The 27,208-nt window shown below is 39.7% G+C and overlaps 1 protein-coding gene across 2 annotated transcripts in view; it reads left to right on the top strand.

Moving 5' to 3' along the window:
* LNX2 (ligand of numb-protein X 2) overlaps nt 1-27,208 on the top strand; it is a 58,215-nt gene that overhangs the window by 15,899 nt on the left and 15,108 nt on the right. Inside the window, exons 1-4 of one of the 2 annotated variants that reach the window (XM_064645425.1) lie at nt 9,512-9,858; nt 17,008-17,532; nt 24,730-24,968; nt 26,019-26,218. In XM_064645425.1, coding sequence (XP_064501495.1) covers nt 17,132-17,532; nt 24,730-24,968; nt 26,019-26,218 — 840 coding nt within the window. In that variant the 5' untranslated portion in view covers nt 9,512-9,858; nt 17,008-17,131. Of the gene's footprint in view, nt 1-9,511; nt 9,859-17,007; nt 17,533-24,729; nt 24,969-26,018; nt 26,219-27,208 lie in introns of those variants that run through there. The other variant, XM_064645424.1, reaches the window with a different exon arrangement.

Here is a 27,208-nt window from a genome sequence, read left to right as displayed (position 1 = left end):
AAGAAGCTTTCCTCATGTGAAGAAAAAGGGTGAGAAGTTGCAAAATGAGTTTAGAAGATAGTCAACAGAAGTATTTCATAGGGCTTACAGAGGATCCCTTTTTATGAAAGTGGAAGAACTACAGATATAAACAAAGTCCATACATGAGGCAATAGTTTGTTTGAAGTGGCATACTACTAAAATGTTGGGTTTTTTTCCTTCCAGCTCTTCCACATTTCTGAAGAGGGCATGGAAAAAGAGGAGTTCATAAAGGTTAAGACTTTTATGATTGTCAGTGACTTTGAGGTTCTTGGGTAAAGGCATTAAATAAGTGGCGTATACAGTGGCTGTATCATGGCCAGTACGTTGTTCTGTCACACCTTACAAAGTTAAAATGTCATGAGTTCAAAATATGTTTCCTCATATTTATGCACAAGATAGAACAGCACAATTGCTCAGCTAAATAAATAGGACATTTTCCATTATAAGGTGCCATTACCTTTGTGCGTTCTTGTCATTTATGAAATCAGCGGGTGGTTAATTAAATTGCTCCTTCGGACTCTTCTGGAGGCTGTGTATTAATTATATTTTAGTGGTGGTATGCACATTTCTCAACTTTTTAATGAGAGTAAAAGTTGTTTACCGCTTCCTTCAGAAATACATTTTTGGGTTTGGCGTTTGGGTTTTTTTGAGGTTAGTATGATAAAGAGGTTTTGTGGTAGGTTTTCTTTCCCATAAAATCTCATTATTCAGCTGATCATAGCAATCATGTAGCATGTTTAGTTGAAATGAAATCTTAAAATGTTAAATTTCCTGTTGCAAAGTGCTACTAAAACTGTAGTCTGTGTTAAACCCAATGTTGTTGAAGGGAATAGGTTGGTCACTCAGGAGGAGAACATTCTTCCTTTAGCCACTGAGGTCTTTTGAAGACATGACTCCTGAAGGCATTTTTGGGGCTCACATAGTGAGTTCTGGTTCAGCCTGTTGGCTGTCTCCTCTGCTTCCACAGTAGTAGAAACAGTACTGGTGTTTGAGATTTCGGAGGGAGCCGTGTGACAGCAGGGCTCGTCTGGGGGGCAGCTTCCATGTGCCAGAGTAAGGGCTCTGTTTACACTCCCTTCCTTTGCTGTGTGACTTTTCACATGCTGTTCATACAGCTAAGATTCTCATGTTAAAAATTTTGGTATCTTAGCAAATGCCATTTCTAGCCATGACTTCATTTTAGTTAATGACACGTGCATGCTAAAAGAAGCTCTCTGTCAGCATCCCTGACAGAGGAATGCTGTAGCCAAGATAGGTTTATATTTGTTCTCTTATCTGAAATGGTGTATTGCAGGTGAATGTAAAAACCCAAAGAAAATGCCCCTAACCTAGTGTAAATATCACTGACATTGTTGTTTTAGTGCTGTTGGAAATGTCTCTAGCAGAGGTGAAAAATTTCCAAGTGTTCTCTGTTTTTGAGATACCATTACAGGTTTTATCTAGTGGGAAGGAGCAGAATGGGCCTCACTTCTGAGTAGACAATTTATTTAACTGTTCTGGTGGTCTCCCCAGAGTGATGTCTCATCTAGGCCATGCAGCTCTCCTATGAACTAGAAGGACATCAGTCCTCTTCATTATACTTTTTATCCAAGTGTGTTTGTTTAAGACCATGCCAAGCCAAGAAAGTCAAGAAAAACAATTTTGGTAGTTTTTCATATGGGTAATTTACTTTGCAGTCATATTTTCGCAAGTGGAGAGTAGTATAAAGACCACCATGACATCTTCTGAAGCATCCACTGAGACTTCAAACTGAAGCCCTCACCACTGGAGCATACTTGTCTACTGCTGATTTACTGTGGTGTTTGTAAATTTGGGTTGGGTTTTTTTCATCCACTTCATAGAACTAAGTGAAGGGAGAGGATGGTCTCAGGAGGGATATGGTGGTTATCACATTTCGGTGGCTGTAGATGCTCCTGTATATCATTTGTATTATGTCAAATATAAGGGGAAAGTAATACTAAAGTATTCAATTTGCAAGGGATGTTATTGAAATCCAGAATACTGGACTTTATAAAAGCTGCTGTGAAAGATAGTAGTTTGTGAGTCTGCAAATATGCAGTGTATCTAGTATTCGAAAAGCTAGGATCTTAGTTAATTTGAAAGAAAAACAATACTCTTTTTTCTCCTCCTTTTTTAATTGACAAAAGTAGAGCAATTTCAGGATGTAAAACTGACTTTCTTTACTGAATACGGCTGCAGTGTTGAGATACTGAATTATAAAACTATACAGAAATTGAGATTTTTTTTCAGAAAGTATGTGCAGTTTTGAGAACTGTTTCAAGATTTCACTTTCATTTCCTTTTTTCAAAAAACCAGAATTTTCTTAAATAGAAGAGTAGAAGAAAGAAAAAGAATGTTATATAATCCAATTTGTTGTTTTTCTTGGAAACATTGTGTTCCTTTACATAATATTTATAGCATACAGCACACGGAGAGCACGACAGAGACTTGAAACCTCCTGTATGTGTTGTGAAGCCACAATATGCATGGAGTTACTGTAAGTATTCCTGCATGTGTGATGCACACGCACACTCGCCGGGTGTGCTTACAAAACTGTGATGTGCGAGATGTAGTAGCAATGTTTCATTATGTATTCATGAGGAATTGCTGGCGACATTTTAGCTTGCAGTTAATTTTAATATTAGGTTTAGGATTTGAAAAGGACAAAATGTAAGAGAGTGCAGATCCTTTACCCTGGCTTCTGCCCTGGCTAGTGTTTCCTGAGCCGCAGCTATTAGGACTTCACTCGTATTTGTGTGAGGTTAGGTGATTAATTTACTGCTTTAAGTAAATCAAACCCCAAGAGCTGCTTGGTGATTATGAGAGGAACTGGTTCTGTTTTAATTACCCACTGGTGAATTAATTTGTGTATACCAATATGCCAACAACCTTTTTCCTTGAAGTTCTCTGTGATGTGATATTCCCTCCTCCAGGAGGCCAACAGTATATTCTTTTCCTTTATGCTGGGCAGGTGTGCTGTGCTCCCTTCTCACCTCCACTGGGATGGAAGGGTAAGAAATGTAGACCAAAAAGGTGAGGAAGAGAAGGAGCTGTCATGGTCTGCGTTGCAGGTTTTGTAATAGAACCTGGGTGCCGGCTGCCAAGGAATTGTACCAGGGTGTTTCCAGGGCTCTGCTCGGCATTTTAAGGCTGCTCCTCTTGAGAGTCTGGGCGCTGGGTGCTTAACTGCAGGTTAGACCTTGCGATGAGAATTACAAACAAGCAATGAAGGGATTGCTTTTGATTCAGTTTGTTTCAATTGCATAGGCTATTCAAACATGAAGTGTAAAGTGAGTCTCTTAAATTAGCTGGTTTGTGCTTTTGTTTAATTTTTTTTTTCTAAATTTCTCTTTTGGAGGGTTTTTCCTAAATTATATGTTGTTTTTAGCAGGCTGAATACAAAGGCTCTTTATGGTGATTTGCATGAATGTGTGTGAATTTTTAAAGATTAAAAAAAATATATCTTTGTGTGGTTGTAAAAATTCAAGTTTAAAAACACCATTTCATGAATTACATGAGGTATCTTACATAGTATTCTTGTAGTCAGAAGGTGAGAAAGAAGTAGTGAAATACAATGCAACATTTATGCAGATACAAGCAGAGGTCAGCATATGTTCTGGCTGAAATTAAACCAGTGTCCTCCTTTCTCGCAGCTATTTGTATTATTTATAATTGCATGAGATGTGTATTGAGAGGGTGGCTGGGAAATAAGCTCTTAAATACGAAAGCTCTTTGGTCTCCTAGGATACGTGTGGAGTAGTGTTTGTACAGTTATCCATAAGGTTTTCCAATGGGCATCCTAGAAACCTTGGTAAACTTCCAGGTAACCTTCATAACCACCTTGCAAAAAAAGGTTGCTTGTTTTGCTGGGTGCTGTGCAACACATGCAAACTTTAAGTAACACAAGTCCTTTGATTAAGATTTTTTTAAAATCAGAAGAGGATGATATACTCCTGAAAAACAGAATGAGAAACTGAAGATCATTCAGACTTTTGTTCCTTCTTTATTTATTAAATCTATTTGCTTTCAGGACTTGTTGGTGTGTAGGTATTTTGAAATAACTGCACTTAATATTTTCAGCTGGAAGTGTTTATCCCAAAGAATATTTCACATTTTGCTGTTTTTCCAGGATTTGAGGAGGGGAAGGAGAGAGGAAAAAAACGGGAAAGCAAGTGAGGTCTGGCTGTTAGGAGGTTTTTTAACTGAAGATTTGAAATTGTTGGTGAGGTTCACTGGTTCTGTTGGTGTATTTTCTTACCTTAAGCATACTGTGTATCAATGTTTACAATAATTATTTGGAGTACAGTTTTATAGCTAGTTCATTGCATGCTCTGGCTGTCAGTTTTTTGGTACTGGGAATCTCTAAGCCAGAGTATCTCCTCAGTTACATTTGCAAGTCTGAAGGGAGTCTGGAGGGCAGTGGAAAACTTGGGTCTCCAGCCAGCCAGTGCCTCAGCAGATGTGCTGCTCTCCAAATCTAGCATCCAGAAAGAAAACACCTTTTATTGGATATAGGAAAGGTACAGTGATTTATTTTCATGTACTCAGTGGAAAAAAAACCAAGACTCTTTGTAAACCCTTTCTGGTTTATATTCCATTTAGTAATAAGGATTCACTAAAGCTAAAGCAACACAACATACTCTAACAGCAAAATAAGTGTCAGTTCAGAATTTAACTTTATTGAAACCTAATGTTCAATTAAACCGGTCCGTGTGGACAAGCAGTAAATCTGAGTTCATAAATTTCTAGTCTCAAAGTTTACAAAGGGAAATTATGCAAATTACTCCCTTTAGCCAAAGTATGTTATATTATTGCAGAAGCTTTCTAGTGTAACTTCTCAGTTCCATGAAAGGTTTTACCTTTTCCATCTTAAAATTCTTCAGCTGGGATGGCCTTCTCATGACTCCATCCTCCCTATGTCTTTTATTTATAGTCACTCAACACATGGAGGCAGCCTAGTTGCCTGGGATATTACTTGTTTCTGTGTTCTCATCCCATATGACTGATATTAAGAGATAGTGTTGCTTGTAGTTGAGTTGCTGCTTTTAAAGTAAAATGTCTCCTTTGAATGAGACTCTCATCATGTTCTTGTCTGCATTTCTGGTTTTCACATGAAGTACAGGATAAAGGCTTTTAATTACCCTGTCTGTCCTCCTCTTGGTTCACTAAACTGAAATTATTAGCTTTTTAACTGTCAAAATCAGTGAAAATCAAGGCTGTTTTTTATTGCAGTATTAAACAGTTCTTTATGGAAGCATAAAAGGTTGGTTTTCTGACACAAGTGTCTGTGTCTAGCTGGAAACTGGTAACTGTAGAGCAGACTGCTTTTTGTGGGGTTGATACAGAAGGGACCCTTCTCAGGATTAAGTGTGCACTTCTTTTCTGGGTGTTCCTTAGCTTTTTAGCGACTCTGCTAAGTGAAGATGACTTGTGGCATTGTCTTTAAACCCATTAAACCCTGTTCTTGTGAGCCATTAGATTGCTCTGAACTTGATTGGTAAGTTTGAGCTGCTTCTTACAGGATCTGGAGTTTATGAACAGGGACTTCGCAGGTGAACTTCTGAGTAATTTCTTGAATCCCTGTTGCTGATAGGAGCAGAGGAACTTGGAAGTATGCTATTTCCAAATACTCCCTTGCATGGAGCTAACCTGGCCTTACCAACACAGCTGCTGCTGCTTCTTGTATGAAAGGTAGGCATGTGTCTACAGCAGCACTGGTTCATGTGGCATTTCTGGCATCTCGTAGTCTCTTTGCACAGCACTGTGGCTTTTTTTTGTGAAAAAGAAATATATCCCATGGGAATGTGAGTCCTTATCTTGGAGACACCATAATACTTTGGGTTCATTTACACAGCTCCCAGTGCAGCAGGATTGTTGTGTCTGATGGTTTCTGGCTCTTGGACAATATGGCAATTAAAAAAAAAATGTTTATAAAGCTTGAAAAATGTTTCATCTAAGTATCTGGCATAGAACATGTGAAAGTGTTTAGCATAGGTTGGGAGTAAAAAAAGTGCAGAAATAAAAGAGAAATTGAATTTTTTATGTCTATGAACCTAACCTAACTTGTTGAGAAGTGCTTCGTTTGAGAAAATGGGTGTTGTGGTTAAGGAGTGCAAAGAAGATGGGTACTCCAGAGGGTGAGTTGTCTGCCTCTTAAAGACCTTTTTTCAAAAGCACTGCTGATGAAGTACTATCCTTCAAAGCAAGACTGGTATTTTAAAAGCTAGCTCTTAGGGGTTGAATGCATGGAATAAATTAGGAAGTGAAAATTGTATCATCCCCCACAGAATCTCAAATGCAAAATTTCAGCATGTTGAAAAGAGATTGGACAGGGAGGAGGAGGAGGAAAAGGTTGGCTCCTTCCCAATGTAGCATGCCTCTGTTGGCCTCTGTTGCTGCAGCCATTTTGACCATGAATACAGAAGAGTGATGCCTAAAGTTAGGAATCTGAACGGCCTACCTGGTGGGGCTCTTTAGCGCATTGCTCCTTTCCCACTCTCTTCCCAAAATGTGGTGAATCAGAATTGCCTAGTGACGTGAGTAAATGTCTTGTATATGTTTTGCAAATTTATGATTTAGTATCTAAGAACCGAAATGCATTTTTCTTTCATAATTCTAGGCCTTTTTTTTTCAACAACTCCTTTTTTGTTCGCTAGATGAGCGTAGCAGTTGGGAGCCCTGATGCCTCCCCACCCTAACAAACTTCTGAGCTTTCCCCCTGTTTGCTTGTAGCCTTCTGTGAGGACTTAACTCTCTTGTATTGAGCAATTTTATTCTAGTTTATTTCTTGATTTATAGTTCTTTACATATATTGTCTGTTATATATGATTTCTGCATATGGCTACCAGTTTGATGTCTTACATAGGTGCTGCCACTTTACTTGTCCTTAGTGTCATTTTTTTTTCTTTGATTTGATTTTAATTTGTACTACTCACTTAGAAGGTAATGGTTTTCAGTTGCCTGCCTTTGTTTAGGAATGTTATTTTTTCTTAAACAAAGAGAACAAGGCCATCAAGGAAAGTGGCCAGAAATGCTGTAACAGCAATTCAGCTCTCCCTCCTCCACATTATTCATTCTGCAAGGGTGAGTTGGAAGATTGCTGCTTAATATTTAGCCCCTGTCACTCATGCGAGAATACATACCAGGACCTCTTGGCCTGCTGTGTGTGTGCTGCTGTGCATCTTTGCCATCATTTTCACTTGAATCTTAAAGAACTGTTTTCCAGCAGTGTTCCCACTGAAGTAGTTTCTTTCTGAGAGCAGTAACAGGATTCAAGGGACACGCTGTAGCAGCCAAACTTTGCACCTCAGGTGGATAAATAGCTGCGCTGTAAAAGCTTCCCTATGTAATAGGTGGTGAAATTCTACTTTTATTTATATATGTTTGTGTGTGTATTTAACATGCAGTTAGACAAACTTATGGAGAAAGTATTTGAAATAAACAGCTGGCAAACTTGGTTAGGGGATAGAGAAGTGTTTTAGGAAAAATAATTGATTTTTTTTTTTTTCATTCAGCAAATGTTGTCTCCACTCATTCTTGGTGGCTGTGTAATTACAAGGGCCGAAGTGGAGAATGTATGATTCCTATAGTGGGACTAAAAAGCAGGCTTTGCTCCATGTTTTTTGTCTCTGTCAAATATGTATAACCAGACTTGATTTTTACATAGTCAACTCAACATCCACTTCCCTCTCTGAATCCTGTCTGGAGGCCCCAGATCAAGCACTAGTCTACTGTGCATGTAAATATCTGTTTACATACAAAGTATTTAAATGGTTTTTATTTAAGATGATATTTGTATATTTTAAGACTACAACTTCTAGATCTAACATGTTCTTGTTATGTAAATTCTGATAATGTGTGGAGCCATACATTTTCAATATCTCTACAGAGTACATCTGTTGAGGTATGACAGGCGACATAAGCAGAAAGTCTCAATTCAAAGGTTTTATTTTCTGAAAAGCATCCTAAAAAATAGTATGGGGGTATTTTGTACAAATATAAAAGAGCATGAGGACAAGTCATGCTCTGCCTTTTCTGTCTGCCCAAAGCTGGGTCAGCCAGCTTTTTACACATACCAGAAAGAAAGTTCTCCCTGGAAATTAGGTGGAAATTAAATTATGTACAGCAGCAGAGTTAAATTTCTTCAACAGATTTAATAGGGAGAGGCACAGCCATCTCCCTAAAGCATTAAGAATCAAAGAACTTACCTTTATCATGGAGTTAATTCAAATGACAGCTAGTGCATGGGATCCTAATGTCATTCCCAGGCACGAATAGAGACTGCTCAGGTGTGGCAGTGCTTTTGGGATGAGCCGCCTGCTTGCCGAGGAGTGGCCAGAGCCAGCCCAGCTTTCCCTGATCCCTGGTTGTGCTGGGCTGCAGACTAAGAGGGGTGGTTGTGGAGGTGAGCCGGTCACTGCCTGCAGTATCCCTGCTCAGGGGCAAGTCATGTCTCCTGGCTAATTTGGCCTGCGTGTAGGTAGGCTGAGTTAAATGCTCCTTTGACTGTGGGCTTAAAGAAGGCTCTTATTTTCTTCTTTTTCTGAGAGAGAGTCCTAATGTGATGATATTTGTTTTCTTTCATTAGGGAGAAAATAAGGAGTTTAGGCAATTGCCTTAGCTCTCCAAGTGATGCTCCTTAGCTGCTGGGGTTTGGCAGGTTGAGGCTGGAGGCTGAAGCTGCAAGCTTCAGACCAAGTCTAGACCATCCTCTGCACTACTCTCCTGTACTTTCAACTTTCTTCCTCTGGTCGTGAGTTCTCATGTGTTCTTTTCAGCCCATGGGCACTCGCTCCTGCAGAGGACTCTGCCTCCTTTCCTGCAGGACAAGGACAGCGTGGGGCTTATCATTTATCTGAGCTGTCTCTAAACCGAGTCTTCTTGGCTCTGTCTCGCACAGATCTTAGAAATGCTTGTTTTGAGAGAGATTGTGGGATTTTTGTTAGCTTAGTAGGAGGTAGCTTTGTTTTTTTTCGTGATGTGGCTAAGCAAAAAAACTGCTTAGTAACAGCATAGTTTACCTTTGAAAATAGCTTTCCACCATCACTCAAGTTGTGGTTGATGGGGGAAACCAGCTGTAACAAGTTATGCAAGGTGGCATATGCCTGAAGGAAGAGATGGGCTGGCGTTTCTCCTTGAAAATAGTTAAGTCCTGCAATTTAACTATTCAGAAAGTTCTTTTATCCTTTACACCCCTCCACCCTCAGCTTCTCTCTGTCATCAAAGCTATTTTGCGATTAATCTCAGTGCTGTCTCCCTGAATTTCTTCCATGCACACCCGTAGGGCTGGGGGCTGGTTATACAGAAGAGCAGAAAAAGGGAACATAGCTCTCAGATTCCTTTAGTTTCTTTGGATCTCTGCTGCTCCTTAAAATCTGAATTAATCAAATCAAATTCTCTCTGTACATCTCCAGGAGCAAGCTACATTTAATCTAGTTAAGTGTTTTCTGTTCATCCATGAAAGTCCCCTTTTCAGGGCAAAGTGCGCAGGGGAGGGCTTTCCAGAAGGTTTAGCATCTTGATGGACAGCTTTCCTCTGCTTTCATATCTCCGAACAGAAAGGGTGGCACATATGGCAAGGGCTGGTGGACAGATTGCACGGCAGAAAATATCCATGGCGGATAAGCAAATGTTTTACTCTTTCTTGCCTTTCTCCTCTGCTCCATCAGTGAGAAGAAAGCTTTACTAATTGTCTCCTTATCGTGGATTTTTGACTCTTGGGGTACTCTCTTTGCTTCCACTGGATATAAAAGCCCACCTGTTACAGCAGGTGTAATTAGATACTGCTTTCCTTATTTTTGCACTAGGAAGGAAATTTGTCTTTGGGTCTCCTGGCAGGTAAGAGTGCATTATTTTCACTTTCATTTCATTTTACTTTTTATTTTTTCACTGCTGCAAAAAACTGGAAACAGGTTTAGAAACTTGAAGGAGGTTTCTTGCAGATCTTTTTATATGCTTAGACCTAAAAGTTGCCAACCTGCTCGGTTGTTGAGATACCTGGGTGCATCTTGAGTCGCCAGGTGCTTGTCCCATGTTTAGGCATTCCTGCAGTGTGGTGGCTTCTGACACCAAATAGGGATAGCCTCCAGAAAGAGGCACTTTTCTTTCCACTGAGCAGAAAATTTAATTTACTTAGAGAATGGGAATCTTCTCACAAATTATAAAGACAGTTCCTGCCTCTCTTGTGAAGTGGGATGGCAGAGGAGGGAAGTACTTGTGAGCAATACTTCACTTAGGTTGGGCAGCAGTGGCTGCCATGCCTGTAGAGGAGAGGGTGCAAGCTCAAGTTCATTCTTCTCTGGTGGGGTTCGTGCTTCCTGCAGACTAGGAGTGGCTCTCATCTGGCTTGGCTTGAGTGTCCTACTTCCTCCCTTTTCAGTGTTAATCTTGTTCAGTTGGAATATGGAAAATTTAATCTGTAGATGTATCTTCATTAAAGATTCATACTCTTACTTCCTTTTCTTCTATTCTGAGGTGATTTATTAGATGTAACTCTGTATTTGCTACAAAGAATGGATATTTCATTGCAGGGACCTCTGTACAGTCACAGTGCTCATCTTCCCTATCTCATTCGAGACCAATTTGACTAACATAAAGCTGTTTTAATCTCCTGGTCCCAAAATAGAAGCCATTCCATTTGTGCCACGGAAGATGGCTGCAAGATGATCTTTGCATGTTTGAGCAAAACCTTCTGGACATTTGTTTTATCTTTGGGCACCATGTCCCTCTCTTTCCTCCTGTTAAGGATGTCGAGCATCCCTGGGTTTGAGGTTGTGGTTTTGGGAGGTGGGCATCATCCATCATCTCTCCTAAGGATAACTAGTCTTGTGCTTCCCTTTGGTGTCCCTGTTCTGTACATCACTTCGTTTCCTGGTGTGATGGTTGCTTGGAACCTCTAAACCTCTGTAGGCAGCCGTGGGGCAGAGAGGGCAGCACAGACATTTCCTCTGCCGGTCCGCTCGCGTGGCAACATCTCACACCCTGATGTACAGCGGGGACCCTTAACGTTGCAATGGTAATTAAAGCCCGTAGCCCCCTAGTTGCCATGGAAACACGGCACTCTACAAATATCAAACACAGCTTACAGTCCTGTTAATTTTCCCAAAAACACTTATTCCTCAGATTTAAGCAGGGTTTCATTTTGCATTCTTGAAAAATACCGTACTGTGAAAATACTCAGCAAGGGGAGAGCATGTGCATGTTTTTTTAAGGAATTGCATGTAAAAACCCTTGCTCCTGAGGTGGGGAAGGAAAACTGTCACCTGTGACCCGTTGCCTTTGCAGTGATAATGGCGTCATCACCTGGTGTAGGGTTGACATCTTGTCTGTGAGGGCATTCCTTTGATGGAACCAAAAGGCTATCACAGAGGCAAAAAAATAATCTATGGAGAGGTGGTTTTACTGCAAACCTGGCATTGCCTGGTTTTGGTTCAGTGGAACAAAGTCACCATTCAGGTACAATATTATTTATTTTGAATATAAAACTTCCAGTCACTCTGCTGAACATTTAAAAACATGGAAAAGGGTTGCTTGTTTGTTTTTTTTTTTGGCACCAAAAATAGGTGTATTGGGTAATTGGCATGCGGTGACAGTGTGGCTGCAGCTTTAGCAGAAAACTGCCCCAGGCTAATTGCTGTGCCCTGTCCATATCTGGTAGATTTTGTTTCCTGACTTTGAGCTGACAGGTGGTGTTTTTTGACAACACTTTCATATGTTTGCATTTTCAAAAGACAAAGAGTCTTAACAGGATTACTGTCTCATAAACTTGGACTAGAATTGTATTGGGGTTTGGTGTCTGAAGGCAGTGCAGCCCTCAGATATCAGTATAATTAACATGGCTATTGTAAAGTCAATACATGTTGCTAGTACTGCTTCACTTGTTTGCTGTATGGCTTTAATATTAAAGCAGAGATTGTATCTAATGAGCTGGGTCACGCTTATGGGAAGAAGGGGAATAACACTTTTCCCTTCTAGTGCTGTTCGCTAGCTGTTTATTCCCATTATGTTTTTTATTAGTTTCTTCTATTTTTTATTCTTCCACTCAAGCTAGGGTCTGCTTTGAGAACAGTTAGGAATCATCAGCCTGATACTGTAATTCCTATGAAGACTACTGGACTGGGAACTAAGAACTAATGTTTAATTAATGTTATGATGTGGTTTTAAGGAATGGATTTAACCACTGTCTAGTTTCCCTTTCCTGGGGCTTGTGTTGATCCAGCCTTGACTGCTCAGACATGCTGTTCACAACCCTGGCATTTGAATAAGCACAGGAGTTTGGGTATCATAGGACCCTTCCTAGCTAGCATAGGTACTCAGGTGCCATTGACCATGGAGAACAGACTTTGGAAATCTTGTGACATTTTAAAATTAAGCCTGAAATCCAGGTTGATGACCGTACTGTTGTTCAGTGTTACTGATCAGTTTGTGTTATGTGTTGCCTTGCAAGGTCAAATCTGACTGACCAGGAAAGGGCTGCCTGAATTCAGGGTCACATGAAGTCTTCACCATAGCTGTCAGAGTTTTTTCCATACCCTCCCTTTCCACAATGCAGAGGGATAAGGAAGGGATATACTGAGGCGTTTCTGTGCTGCCAGGAGGCAGCAAAATTTTGAGCCTTCTGGGAGGAGAAGAAGCAGCAGCCAGTACCTGGTGGCCTTTAATCAAGTGGAAATACGGGTGGACGGTTTTTCACTTGCAGTTGGTTTAAACTACACGGTAGAAATTAACCATTGATTCAATGGGGAGATAGATCTCGGTGTGAATATGTCCATTCTGATGTAGAAAGTTGTTAGGCACAGAACTGAGATTTGCATCCCAGCCATTTTGGGACACCAGAGTCCAGCAAAGGAACAGAGGTGTCATTCATCTAAGGGTGCTCTTTTGACCTTTGCTTTTGGTTGAGAAAATTGCATAGGGGATTGCAAACAAAATAAGAAATTGTGGTATAGTGAAGGTAATTTTTGAAGAGGTTAGTTGGTAAGACAGTTGTTCTATATAGTTGTTTGCTTCTGGAGAATACTCCGGATTTTTTTGTAAAATTTTGACCAGTCAGTTAATGGGCTCTAAATCTCTAGGATTTTATTGAGATAATTTAGAAATAGATTACTTAAATCCTGAGAGCATTAATTGCAAAATACATATTTCCATTAACTTCAAACTGGAACTAGTGTTAATTATTTGTGACTTACGTAAAGACAACCATAGTAAAAAGGCCAAGTTATTGTTACAATTCCAGTTTGCTTGTGGTTTGTTTGGGGTTTTTTTAATAGTGCCTATTCAGATAGAAGGAATAAACATTGTGAAATCTGATGTAGGTATAAAGCCTGACATCTTATGCTTTTGTAAAAATGTGTCAGGCTTCTCCAGAGAATGTTAGTTGAATCAATAAGTCAGAACTAGAGGAGGCCTAAGGATAAGGCTGTCTTTTGCAGCCTAAAAATCGTTCTCATGTGCACTCCACTTAAAAAACTAAAATAAAAATTTGCACAGTCAGATGTCCAGTCTTACCTGGTTTCCAAATGGATTGTGATTTAAAACTGAAAGCAGGGCAGCACCTGCACTATTTGACTGGTTTAACAAAGTCCTGGGAGAATTATTTTCTAGGGAATTATACGACTTGAATAACGGGCCTAGCTGGCTCTTTTACCCACTTCATATTTTTTATAATTCTGGCTATTTTTCCTGTTTGCAGCTTTTCCTGAGCTGTTATCATCCTGTGATGCTGGTGATCTGCTGTGATAACAGATATAGCAAATAGTATAAGGGATGCAGAAAGAGGGTTGAAGTAGGGTATTATAAATGGCAATGCTCTAATACTGTGGATTTCAGGGGTATAGTGCTTTACATCAGTGAAATTTAGACCTTGCCTGCCATCCCAGCTGTTGCTCAGACTACAAATATTGTGTTTGTGGACTTTGAAAATAAGCTGATATTTTGCACTGGGAGCAATTGATAATTAGGCACCACAGTATATGAACGATACAAGTCCTGGGGAGTGATTCCTCAGTGATGGAATGGGCTTGCCCCAAGTACAGCGCGGCAGTGAAAAAAGCAGACAGAAGTGTGAAAGTACAGAAATCTCGATTTTTCTATTATTATTTTTTTGTCGTTATTTTTTTATTTTTGAGGGGTATTTTATTTTTTTGTCTGGTTTTTTGTTTGGTTTTTTATTGTTGGTTAGGGGGTTTTTTGGGTGGTGGCAGTGGGATTTTTTTTTTTCCTTTTGAATCTTCATGTTGTAATCCACTATCTGTTTCTTCCACAACTCTGCTGGCAGAATGGTTGTGGAAGGGTGATGACGTCAGCTGCAGAAAAGGTGGTGGGGTTACTTCATATGGCATTTTTTAATAGTTTAAGCTAACAGGACACTGGCAGCACCAAGGACTGACTAGAGGCAATGTCAGCTGTCAGCAGGAACAGCCTACCCCTGGCCTGGAGTGGCACCTCTGCAGCAAAGCACAGCATTCCAAAACTGGGATGTGTCAGTCGTAGGAACAGGTGTGTCTGCTCACCTGCTGCAGTGGTGGGCCATAGAGTGACTGCCTGTGTTTCACTCAGGACAAGCTCTTGTGACTTCAGTGAACAGAGCCTGTCTCTGGGTATACGTTTCCTAGGAGAGAAGACTCTTTGTGATAATTTTTAATATGGCAGTGAATACCCAATTGCTCAATAACTTTTCTGATTTTACCTTTTGTTCAAAATTTATAGTAAGCTATTAAAAAGAGTTTTTAACACATGCAATGATTTAATTACAACCTTCTAAAAGAGGGGCCACAAGTATCTTTGACCACAGCAAGTCACACATCTCAAAGTATCTCATGAGTATATTTACTGTATGACGTTGCCTGGAGTTCTGTCACAGACTGCTGTGTGAGTTACATAGACTTCAAAGGATAGAAGTGCTAGAAGCCTTCAAGAAGGTGAATTCAGGATGTTCACTGTCAGGAGTCCATAACTGGAGCTCCATAATAGCAGTACACAGAATGGTCCTTGGGTTTTTCTGTAGCCCTGCTGCTGTCAGACTTGGTCCTCTCTTGGGACCTGGGTTACTTGGAGAAGGAGGAAGAATCCTGGTCGTAGTCAATGGTAGAAGTGAGTCTACCATTTGGACAATGCACTCATGAAATGGCTTTTGCTACCTGTCTACGTGTCCCTTTCCCCTGCCCGCCTGTTGGTGTTGCAGGTAACCCCAAGTACAATTGTGGCACGTACCACGTGTTCCTTTCCTGGTGCCCTGAGTAGCAAAATAATTTGGTAAAGTTGCAAATCAATGCAGTGTTTTTCTAGAGCATTTATCTGGTTTATTTTGCATTACATAAAGAACAGCCATTAGATGGTTCTCATCCCTTTTGCATTAATCCAGCAGCACAAATGCAGAGCTGCAGTTTGAGCACGTGGACCCCGTGCGCTGCTCTCCTTATCTGCTCTCCAATCTTTGAGCTCTTACATAATACGTTTAAGACTGTTTTTTGACTAATCTCTTTTGGGGTCTCATTTTGCATTCTTGATCTCCAGCAAGAAAGAACTGTTATGCTCTTCTCTCGTGAAATCCTTTCCAGAAGGTGCACATTATCTACTACGAGACAGGGCAACGATGAGCATCAATTTCCACAGCAGAATAGAAGCCTGGATTACAAATTACTATTTAATCCTTTTTGCGTCAAAGGATATAATAATCCTTGTAAAATGTGCTCTAAGTCTTGTGCTTGGCTGTGTGAGGTTAAGGGGCAAAAACCAAAACAGGGAATCTCTTAAACAGTAAGACATAGTGAAACGCATGTATTGCACATGAATTTCAGAATATATATTTAGTACTACATTTCAGCAGCTAAAAATAAAGGTGATGAGCTGGTACCTAGACTACTAGTTTTCATTTCTCCGTATGGTTGCTGCTACTCTGCTAGAATACAGTAAGTGTCTGTCATGAGTGTTGCCTGCTGAATTGCAATTAAGAATTTAGTCACAAAGTAAGCATTGCTCAAATTTGCTTCCCCCACCACCACTGCGAACATTTACCAAAACTAACAAATACAGAGGTCTCTTAAGACTGTGAGAAAATTTGTTTTATGTTCTAAATCATCCTGTTTTGAGTGCCAAGCAGTGTGATTCCGTAAGGGAGAGAAAGGTAAATAAGGTTGGGAGGGATAAGGATTTAGTGTTGGAAATTGCAGACTGACGGCTGCACAATTTCCCGACCAGGCAGCTAGAGGGGCAAAGTTTAATAACATAAAAAGTTTAGAAAATAAGTCCCTACAGTCCTTTATTGTCACATTGAGTCTGCTGTAACTTTGTTAGATAAAAAGAAAAACAGGATTAAGTTGTTTGAAACCAACAGCTTCATATGATTAGTTTATTCCATATTTGTATTACTGGCCTCTCTACTAAATCAGGTGGGTCATATTGGATAGAATCTGTCCTTACTGCGTAGCAACCCACAGAGAGAACTTGAAAATAAGTGGTGACATATATGCAATATTACTAATGGAAGGAACAGGGTAAGCTGTTTGCCATTATTTTTAATGCACTCTTACTTAGAACTTTACTAATAATGTAATATTCTGTATAGTCAAAATCCTAAAAAGAGAGTAGAACCAGATTAAAATAATAATCTCATATTAAAGAACACATTTAATTACTTGGTCATATAACTATTATTCCACAGTAGGGTATTTTTGTGCCAGATGCTAATTATACGCTTGTAGTGTGACATTGCATAATGCGGTGTCCTTGCTGTCACAAACTGGTCATCTTGCAGGTGAAAACTGTGCAGTGCAGCAGCTGTTACGGAGACATTAAATGTTTGTGTTGTAAAAGGAATCATACTTGTACTTTTTTTGTTTGCTCTCTTCTATGATAAACTTAGAGAAAACAGGAATATTCCCTTAATCTATCTAACTGTTGTGTTATAATAAACCCAGAGACAAATGTTTTGAAAAGAATTTTCATATTTAGTGCAAAATGAATAATTTATTTTTTTATTTGTTACAGAAAATGACATTTGATTGAAGAGCATAAGTCACCCTGGAAGAAGCTTCCCTATGAGCTTTACATGAGCATCCTCCTCCTATGAGGAGGAAGAGGAGGAGGATCCATCAGTCTTCTTAGCTGTAAAATGGGGACTACAGGTGATGACATGGCAGCAGTGGAGCAGAATGCCTCCTTGAACCCTCTGTGCTTTGAGTGTGGCCAGCAACACTGGACAAGGGAGAACCATCTCTACAACTACCAAAACGAAGTGGACGATGACTTGGTCTGTCACATTTGCCTTCAGCCCTTGTTGCAGCCATTGGACACTCCCTGTGGACACACTTTCTGCTACAAGTGCCTAAGGAACTTTCTGCAGGAGAAGGATTTCTGCCCGCTGGATCGAAAAAGACTCCATTTTAAACTCTGCAAAAAATCCAGCATCCTTGTTCATAAACTGTTAGACAAGCTATTTGTTTTGTGCCCCTTCTCTTCTGCGTGTCAGGAAGTCATGCAGCGATGTGACCTGGCGGCACATCTTAAAAACAGGTGAGCGGTGCCAGTGCTTGCATTGCATGTTTCTTACACCCTACTATGCCAGTTTGTATAGCAGTAGAAATTGGTGGCAGGAGGGTGAGAGAGTTAGTGATGGCTTTTAAATTCCCTGTAGAAGACCCTAGGAAATGGTCAGTCTGTGACTATGTACAGCTAGAGCACTGGTAGTATATCACACCAGAAAATAGTGAAGACTGCTTGGATACAGCCATAGGGGGAATGACATGATTCATTAGAAGTCTGAAAAAAATTATTTGTCAAAAAAAAATAATAAATGAGGGTTGATTATGGTAGGGGAAAAAGACTGAGGGAGGGGAAAAATTAGAGATGTGCGAAGTCTGTCTGCAAAGAGGACAGAAATAATGCAATAGGAACAAAGAAGATTTAGTTCAGGTTTTAGGGAGAAAAGCTTTATAATGGTCTAGCACTGGCACAGATTGTTTATGTGGTGATTGTGCATTTCCCACTTTCAGAACATTTATGAACATGTTAAACTAACCTTTATCAGGAATTGTTATGTCAGAATTGATTCTGCTTTGAGATAGGCAGGTGGACAGGGTACCTCTCACGACTGATGGGCCTCCTCTGCTTGCCCTCAGTCTGGTCCAGCAACACTGGTGACCACCCAGGCAGAAAGGTTCATCTGGGAGGTGCATGGGCCTACCCCATGAACTTCTTTCCAAGTCTTGGTCTTTGTCCATTTGGAGACCATCTTTAGGTGAAGGGTGACGTTACAGAGGGAGATCAAGAGTCAGGTGCAGTGTGAGTGTGTGTGCAGGCAAGTGCTCCACAGAGAAGGGAAAGAGGACAGCCACCACCTGCCTTGGAAACAGTTTGTTCACATTCGTATTTCCAGCATGCTGTCTTCCTGCTTCCCCACATCCTGAAGGCTTCTGGGGATTCAGAGCCTGGGAGGACCCTGGACATACAGAACACTGAGCAGCTCTAGACTGTGATGAGCCTTGGAGCTGCCTGGGTTTTGTTGGTTGTGGTAGTGCAGTGCCATGTCAGGGAGGTATGGGGGCTAATGAAGAGCCTTTCCCTCTGCGTTTTTTTCTGTTTTTATTTCTCCCTGAAGTTTGCATGTCAGCTTAGGCTCCTGCTTGTTTCCTTCTGGCAAGTAATTTCTGATCTATGTGATTACTTGCGAGTGGTGAGAAGGCCTAATTGTTCGTTTCATTTATAACCCTAATATTAAACCGATTTGATTTTAATAAAAGGCAAAATGCTAGCAAGACTACTGCTAAATATTTGATTCATCTTCTGGTTTCCCAGTGTCGTATCCCTCACCTCTTCAGTCCTTTTTCCTTGGTTGACATCTCTTTGAATGATATTAGGTTTGTTTACAACAGAGTCACGTAATTTTTTTGTACATGGAACAGTGTGTGTGCCATCTTTAGGTATACATGAAATATTCATTTACTTAATGCAAAAAGTTATTATGAAATCTGAGTGAGCTGAATCACTAGCTTTTCCTGTTTGTCGGCTGGAAAAAAGCTTTCAGTTGCAGGAGGCTGCTCATTTTCAATTCCTTCTGTTGTCTTGGGATGCCGATACGCATTTTGAGTATATGGTGATTTACAGTTTTCAATTAAGTTTATTTGCAAACATCTGAACACCTGTAAATTATCATTGCTACCATAAACGATGGCAACAACTGCGTAGTTTGAATTTGATTCTGTATGGATTAGTGAATCCAGTAAAATTCCACTACTGATCATTACATTTAGGAAAGAAATATAAAATCCAGTATTATTGTAGTTGTCAGCATAGATTAATATAAACCAGTCTGAACAAGCTTTTACATGAACTGGTTTGTTTTTCTAAGAAATGTAGTATGGTTTGTTACTTTTCAGTGCCTAAAAACCTTCACACTCGGGTTTTCCAGTGTTGTTTTAATCGGCTCCATTTGAGCATAAAAGCTGGAAGAAAATGTTATCATATCCACTAGGTGCCTCAGAGTGTAAGGTTACTGCAAGATGCTCCAACAAGGAGATGAGAGGCATGAGACACAAACTTCACAGTCACTAATTGCACTCCATGATACCTCATTGCAAAAAAAAATATTCTTGATTTCTCAAACTCTGAGTTTCATTACATTCATTTGCAAACTGTAGTTTTCAAAGTTAAACACAATACACATAATCTGATTTTAAAGAAAAAACCCAGAAGTAATATTGTACAATTTTTTACAGTCACTTGGTACAGAAAATTTGTTAATGTTTAGTAAAGTAGGTGCCAATTTAATTTCCTAAATATTAAAGGTAAATTGTGGTTCTTGTCTGGTCTGAAGCCACTTAACTCCATGTCAGCTTCTCACGTCCTTGGGTGGGAGAGAAAAGTATGCAACAAAACCAGTCTTTTTTGATTTTTCTGAGTCTTCTCTGATTCACAAACCTAGTTAACTCCTAGTGCCTTGTTTTCTTTTTTTTTTTTTCCCTTTATTTTTTTTTGTTGTTTTCCCTCTGGCAAAAGACAAACCAAGACCCAGACGCTTAACTTTCCAGAGCAGCACCAGGTTTTACTTTGAATTGCAGTTGTAAATCTTGCCACCAGAATTACTGCTTAAGGTCACTTTGCTAGCAAAGTTTTATGAGCAATAGCAAAAGCATTTGTGTTGCTTCTCTGCAGTCTTTGCTTAAATACGCATCCTGCTTGGAAAATGATTTAGTGCAACTGGTTTGAGGTTATTTAGTGTGTTTGCTTTTATCAAACCTCTAGACTGGGCAGAAGGTGATGGCATAAGTTACAATGAATTCTTTCTTTATAGTAAGTAGTCAGTGAGCAAATATGTTTTTCAAGCTCCTACTGTTATTTCACAGAAATACCCTGTAAACTACATCTCAATTTTGTATGAAAGCTCTTTTTATCAGCAAAGAGGGATTGCTGCTAGTGTTCCAAGAAGTCAGCTTTTAAATGAGAAATACAGCAGATTTGGCTGCCAAAAAAAAAAAAAAATACAAAAAAACCAGAACAACAAAAACCCCAAACAAACAAAAAAACCAACCAAAAACCACAAACAAACAAACAAACCAAAAAAGACCATTTTTCTTCTCTGTCTGATATAGTATGGCCAGTCTTCGCGAACGAAGATTTGGGAAAGGTCATTACCTTTCGAGCCTGCACAGTGGATTTTTTTTTAGGTGAGACACAGTGTGTGCTGAACTGAGCCCACCCTTTAATCCTAAGGTTCATCTGCCAGGGCCGAGTGAAGCTCGGACGGTGGCAGCGAGGTCCTCAGGACGTAGGTTCTGTCTGATATGAATTAAGAGAAATGGAAGATAAAAGCTATGCTTCGTCACCATGCAGAACTGATGTTGAAGGGGGGAGAGGAAGAAGTCGATGAATATAAGCAGAAGCTTGTTTTACATACCGAGAACTGCCCTTCAGGTTTCTAAATAGCCAGCTTTAGCTAGTTGTTTTAGTATCATAGAATAGTTTGAGTTGAAATCTTACTCTTGAGCATCTTGATTCATGAAAGAAATAATTTTTACAAGTTTTAGAAAACATTCCTGCCTTTCTTGCTTCTAGCTAAGATATTCTGGCGTTGTAGGTAGATATGAAATGCAGTTCCTGTAAGACATGTTTCAGTCTCAATTCAGCCCTTACTTATGCAATTTGTTTTATGAGAATGGATTCCTGTACCCATACAATCTTCAAAGCTTGTTTTGATCACAAGGTGCTCATCTGTGTACATAACTTTTTACAAGATTTAGTCCAAAATGTTCTTTATCCCAGATATTTGACAATAGCAGTATTGGTAACGGTGTGCACCTTTAGAGGTTTATTGGTGCTTGTTAACTGTTACAACTGCTGTATGGTTCTGCTGTTTGTGAATAATACATTCCTACTGCTAATAAAAATCTTTTTTAAGTTGCAAGTGGAAGTCAAAAATCTCCTTATAGATGTGATTGAATACGAATACTGGGCTTTGCTGCTTGGTAGGAGGCATATGGTGTTTAAAGACCTAAGAACTGGCATCCTGTGAATCTATGTCTCCACTGGACAACTACTTTCTTGGCAATGCAGTTGCACTATACCAGGTTGAAAGTCATAGTTTGTTACAATTAGTGGTTAATTTGGGGAAGAATCTGGAGGGGTTTTCCTCTTTTTTGCCCCATACAGTACTGCACAAAAGGGATTCCACTGAACTGAGTAGGTGTGCTCAGAAGGCTCTTTACGTTTCTTGATATTACCCTTTGAAATGACAATTAATAAAATAAACCTCAAATCTATTTATATTTTGTGTGATGACTTTCATCATCTGCCAGGTAAAAATGGGAGAATGTGTTCTGTGAAGGAGGGTAGAGGAGGATCTGGCTGTGGTTTAGAAGGCTTTGACAGAAATAGGACACTTCCAGGGCTGAGTTTTGTGCTGTCCTGGTTTGATACAGTTTAAAAAAAATAAAATTGGAAGGTGTGCTTTGCCATCTCCACCAGGCCCTTTGGTTTCCTGAGGCCTTGTGAGCTGGCTCAATCAGAGCCTACAGCACAGTGGTTTGGTAGAAGATACCTAAAGGAGTATGTGGTTTGCTGAAGCAGTCTATAACACTGGACACTGCTGTCTAGGCTCAGCGGGATTGAAGCGCGGTCCTCTGACAGCGTCAGTTTTGAATAGTTCATTCCCCTCTTTGCTGAAAAATATAGCAGAGAAGTTTAGGGACAGCAAGGATGTGCAGCTTGGGGTGCCTTTGTGCTAAATTCTTATGGAACAGTGTGGGAGAAATATGTCTGTCAGAGCTCCCAGTAGACAAGAGATTTCCTCTGCAAGAGCATTTATCTCTTGCTGTGTTGCTGCAGAAGTGAGTGATGGTGGAGATTGTTCCTTTTTTTTTTTTTTTTCCTATTGCCAGAGTTAAGATTTGAGGGAGCATGAGGCTAAGCCATCAAGTTGAAGTATTTTAGAAATTTTGAAGGAAGCATTTACATCTCTCCTTTTCTTGTTTTTTTGGGATTCTGGTTTTGAGGTTTGCATTGTGAAATGGTCAATGTGAGAAATTTCCTGCTGAGTTTTACGTGGCTCTGGCCACGGAACAGATTTCTTAGCTGATCACCACTATATCAATGGTTTTATGCAGTAAATATTGCTTGGGCAAAATCAAGAAGTAGGGTTGTGTTTAATCATTAAAATCAGAGAAAATTTTTCACAAAGCATAACCTTTCAAATAATTTTCATCTTTTATGCTTGCACTTTCCTTCACTTTGAAGAACAAGATGACCAGCAGTTGCTCTGGGGAAAGCCCTAAGAAATTTTTTCTGAAATGCGTCATGTTATTATGTGAACTGTCTCTAATGTATGTTTTTATGCATATTTCAGAGCATATTTGGGTTACCTTTTGCTATTCTTCAAAACATGGGGAACAAAAAGCTCCAGGAAAACTTTATAGCACCTTCCAATACCTACCAGGGCTACAAGAAAACTGGAGAGGGGTTTTTTGCAATGGCATGTAGTGATAGGTCAAGGAGGAATAACTTTAAACTGAGAGTAGATTTATTTTAGATAATAGGAAAAAAAATCTTTACTGTGAGGGTGGTGAGGCACTTTCTCGGAACAGGTTGCCGAGAAAAACTGTGGATTCCCCATCCCTGGAAGTGTTCAAAGCCAGGCTGGATGGGGCCCTGAGCAACCTGGTCTAGTGGAAGGTGTCGGTGTCCCTGCCCATGGCAGGAGGTTTTGAACTAGGTGATCTTTGAGGTCCCTTCCAAACCAAACTATTCTATCATTTTGTGCATATCATGACTATATATATATATATAAATGATTTAATGATTTTTATGTATCTCTCTCTATATATATATCACTTTATGTATGTATAATATGACTGGGGGTCACAAAAGCTAAGGTGTCTATCAACATTATTTGGACCTAAAAACTTTGTTATTAGGTTATCTTCAAAATCCCTCATGTTGAAACATTCTAACCATATATTATCAAATCCCCTTCACAGAGTATCAGAACAGAATTGTGATTCTCAAAATATTCTGGTTTAGCAAGTTAGACTTCTGCTACCTTTAACTCTGTTAACTCATTTCTTCTCCCATTGCAAAAATAAATAATTGCTTCTTTTGTTATAACAATCTGTCAAGTTCCCAAACAGTGAGTCCTTTCAAGAACGTGTTTCCTTTTTTTCTGACGCTGCTACAATGTGAGTGTTTTTAGGTGGTCAGCAGCTTCAGAAGCAGGAGCTTTAAGGACATCAAATACTGTAAGAAGTGATATATCAGACACTGGCAAAACTGTCACAGAGGCAGATGTAAGATTGGTGTCCACATCTAATTATCTACACATAAACGCAAGACTATTCCATAAATGAAGGCTTTCCATGAATTTGCAACATTGTAGCCCTTCTTTCTTAAACATAAGCAAAAATAAATATTGCATTAAGAAGAATGGAAATTCACAAAAATGAGTTTATAGTGAAAAGTATCAAATGCTGAGGGAGGATTGCACATAAGGAAAAGCAAAAAATTTTACCTCCTGTGTGAAGTCAGAGAAAACAGGAGATAGAAGGGGAATGAAACACCTTCTACTGGTCCAAGAGATGATGAGCAGAACTGTTACTTTTGTTGAACTTCTCATACAAACTCCTAGACAAGCGTAATTTTTTTTTTTAGTATTTTAACAATTAGTGCAATATGGGTAAAATTTTCATCTCGTTCCTCCCTCAACCCCAGGAAAATGTGATGCTTACTAAGGTGAAAAAAGATTGCTTCAGTGGGTCTCCAGACCTGTTTTTGAAAGGGGCTTCTCTTATGTGGCTTTTTTTGCCAGTCTTGTTTAGTCTTTTCAGCAAGGTTATCTTCCAGAAACTGAAATGTACAGAATCCACCTTCTAGTGCAAGGTATCCCTGCCCATGGCAGAGGGGTGGAACTAGATGATCTTTAACGCCCTTTCCAACCCAAACCATTCAATGATAACAAATGAAGTCCACATTCAGAAGGTGTTACAGCACATTTAGTTCATGGCCAAAAGTAGTAGACATTTGGGGGAAAAGGCAGTATTATCTTGGGGTTCTGTCCACTAAAACATATTTTGGCCTTAAAATTCAATGTGTTTAATATTTATTTTTATGATGAGTTTAAAGCTGTGGCTTTGAAGAAGGCTAATTCTGTTCAGTGGAGTACTCAGGGATTTTGTGCTACAAACATGGCTGCAGCCTTGAAGTATGGTATAAACCTTGTCTTCACAGGTGTCCTGGGGCTTCTCATCGAAGGGTTGCTCTGGAGAGAAGGAAAACGAGCAAGCTGCAAGCAGAAGCAGAGGGCGAGAGTGGTGTCGGTGGGATGGAGCAGCCCAGCAGTTTATCTCCAGATGCAGATCAGGGAATAGTGCCAGCTGAGCAGAGCTTTACCTCGCCTGCCCTTCCCACATGGACAGACGAGTCCGGCATCGACAATCCACCTTTTGAGGAGAACACAGTAGCAGACAGTATGTCATCACTTATCTTCTCAAGCCTCTTTTATCAGATGTGGAAACATTTGTGGTGTCAGAGCTTGTCACTTATCAACTGTGAATGTGCATCTTCATCTTCGGCTCTTTTCTTTTGCAATTTCTGGAGAAATGTTACTGGGTTTTGGTTAAGTGTAAGTTTACAACTGGGATAAAGTCATAGGAAGGAAAGAAATATCTTGATGTGTGTCAGATACCATGGTGGTATGTATCATGTCATGGTCATGGTGCAGTAGTTCATGTTAAGCTACTAGTAGGACTGGCCTCACAGTGAGATGGAAGGAGTGTAATTTCTGTAAAATTACAGAAGTTGTTTTCTAAGATGAGGTTTGTGTTTCCCTCTTCCTCCTTGCCCCCAACTGGATCAGCAACCTTCCTGCACATGGAGTGCTGTCCTGCTCAAGCAAAAAGGCAGCTGAGTTACTCCTGCATCCATCTGTACTGAATGAGCAGTAACGCCTCTAGCATCTGGAATTTTAGAGAGGAAGTGCTGAGCCTTACCACAGAGGAAGGTGGTCCTGTCCCTGTCTTTCTCCTCTGTATTTGCCATCCTTTGGCATTCCACTTTTCCTTCTTTAGTTGTCTCCATGTTTGCTTCAGAAATGGGCTTCTTCCCTTCCCCTGGTAACTCAGTAGCAGCTCCTAGTGCAATTGTGAAACCAGCTGACAAAGAGCTTACTGTGAGGTAACCCCTAAAATACATTTTTATCGTCGTCACCAAATGCAAATCTGCAGGCAACCCAATGTATAAAATTTATTATAAGGAACAGGATCCAAAGGATTCAGGTATCCTTTTACAATCCAAATGACCCCATTTCAGGAAGCATGGATGCTGCTAAGTCATTAGAGAGCTGTTTCTAACCAGCTAGGAGTTTCATCAAGTAGTGGAACTAATCTATTTGCGCTTTAGTTTGTTGTTAAACCACTGCTTTGTGGCCTCTCTTACATTATCCTTTGGTGATTTGTTTTATTGAAAATGAATAAGTAGAAAGGATATTAATCATCTTTCTTTTTTAAAATAATTGGCAGCAAATCAACAGCCACCTGCCTTGCCTGAAGGAGAGATCACTACTATTGAAATTCATCGGTCCAATCCTTACATCGAATTAGGAATTAGCATAGTGGGTGGCAATGAAACACCTTTGATCAACATTGTCATTCAGGAGGTTTATCGAGATGGGATCATTGCCAGAGATGGAAGACTTCTTGCTGGAGACCAAATACTTCAAGTATGGAACCTAATTGTGTATTCTATCTGCTTGCTTTCCATTCACTCCTTGCAGAACTGCTGTTAAAATGAGATGGGAGATTTTCCTTGTCAGACTATGTTGTGTCAGTGTTAGCATTGCAATTATCAGTTGGAAGGCAAATTAATATTCAGAGCAAAGCCTGTTGTTTTAGTAGTTTTGGCTATCATGCTTTATGTTGTTTCTCGGGCCAGTCCCTGGAATTTTTTCCTCCTTAGCATCTCTTATCAATGCTTAAAATACAAGTTTATTTTTCTGTTTTTAAATGCTGTGGGACTTGGTCCTTGTCTCAACTTTATGCATGCATTTTGAAGGAACCCAAAGTTATTTCTGGCTAACAAGTTGGCGTAACTTGTTGTATATAAAAAGCAATTTGTGGAATGTAAGGCTGGCTTCATCTAAACTGCTATTTTAATCTAGCTTCACTGTTATCTTCCAAAAGCCTAGGCAGTTGACCTGCATCTTTCAATATGTATGAAAGAGTCAGTGATAGTCTTCAATGGCATGGTTTGAAGCAAGGTACACTAAGTATTTTCAAAAAAAAGTAAAATTAAAATATAAGTTGGTTTTGATTGTGTATTTTTGTTATGGTTTTAAGTAACTACCACAGACAGTATAAAAAGATCAAATTCTTTTAATTTTGACGTTTTAAGTTTTATGTTAGGGGAAGGGATTGTTTATAGGACACTTAAGAATGGCGGTAACTGAGTGCTGCATAAACAGGACAGTCCTCCAGCTTTTTTGTATTTTTAATCATTCCACCTGGAACAAATATATTACTGTCAATCAAAAGTACTTCAGTAAAAATGATTGCTTTTGATCTGGCAGCCTAAGATCAGTACAAAAGTAGTATCAGCCTTCTTTATTTCACTGTTTTGAAATCAAGCTGATAGAAGTAGCTTAAATACGGTAGTTATGCTTGGAATGAAATCGGTTTGCACTTCAGAAAATAAAGTCCCTTTTGAGAAACAT

This window comes from Pseudopipra pipra, chromosome 2 (assembly GCF_036250125.1).
Source record: "Pseudopipra pipra isolate bDixPip1 chromosome 2, bDixPip1.hap1, whole genome shotgun sequence".
NCBI lineage: Eukaryota > Metazoa > Chordata > Aves > Passeriformes > Pipridae > Pseudopipra > Pseudopipra pipra.
This window is presented reverse-complemented; position numbering and strand designations above follow the sequence as displayed.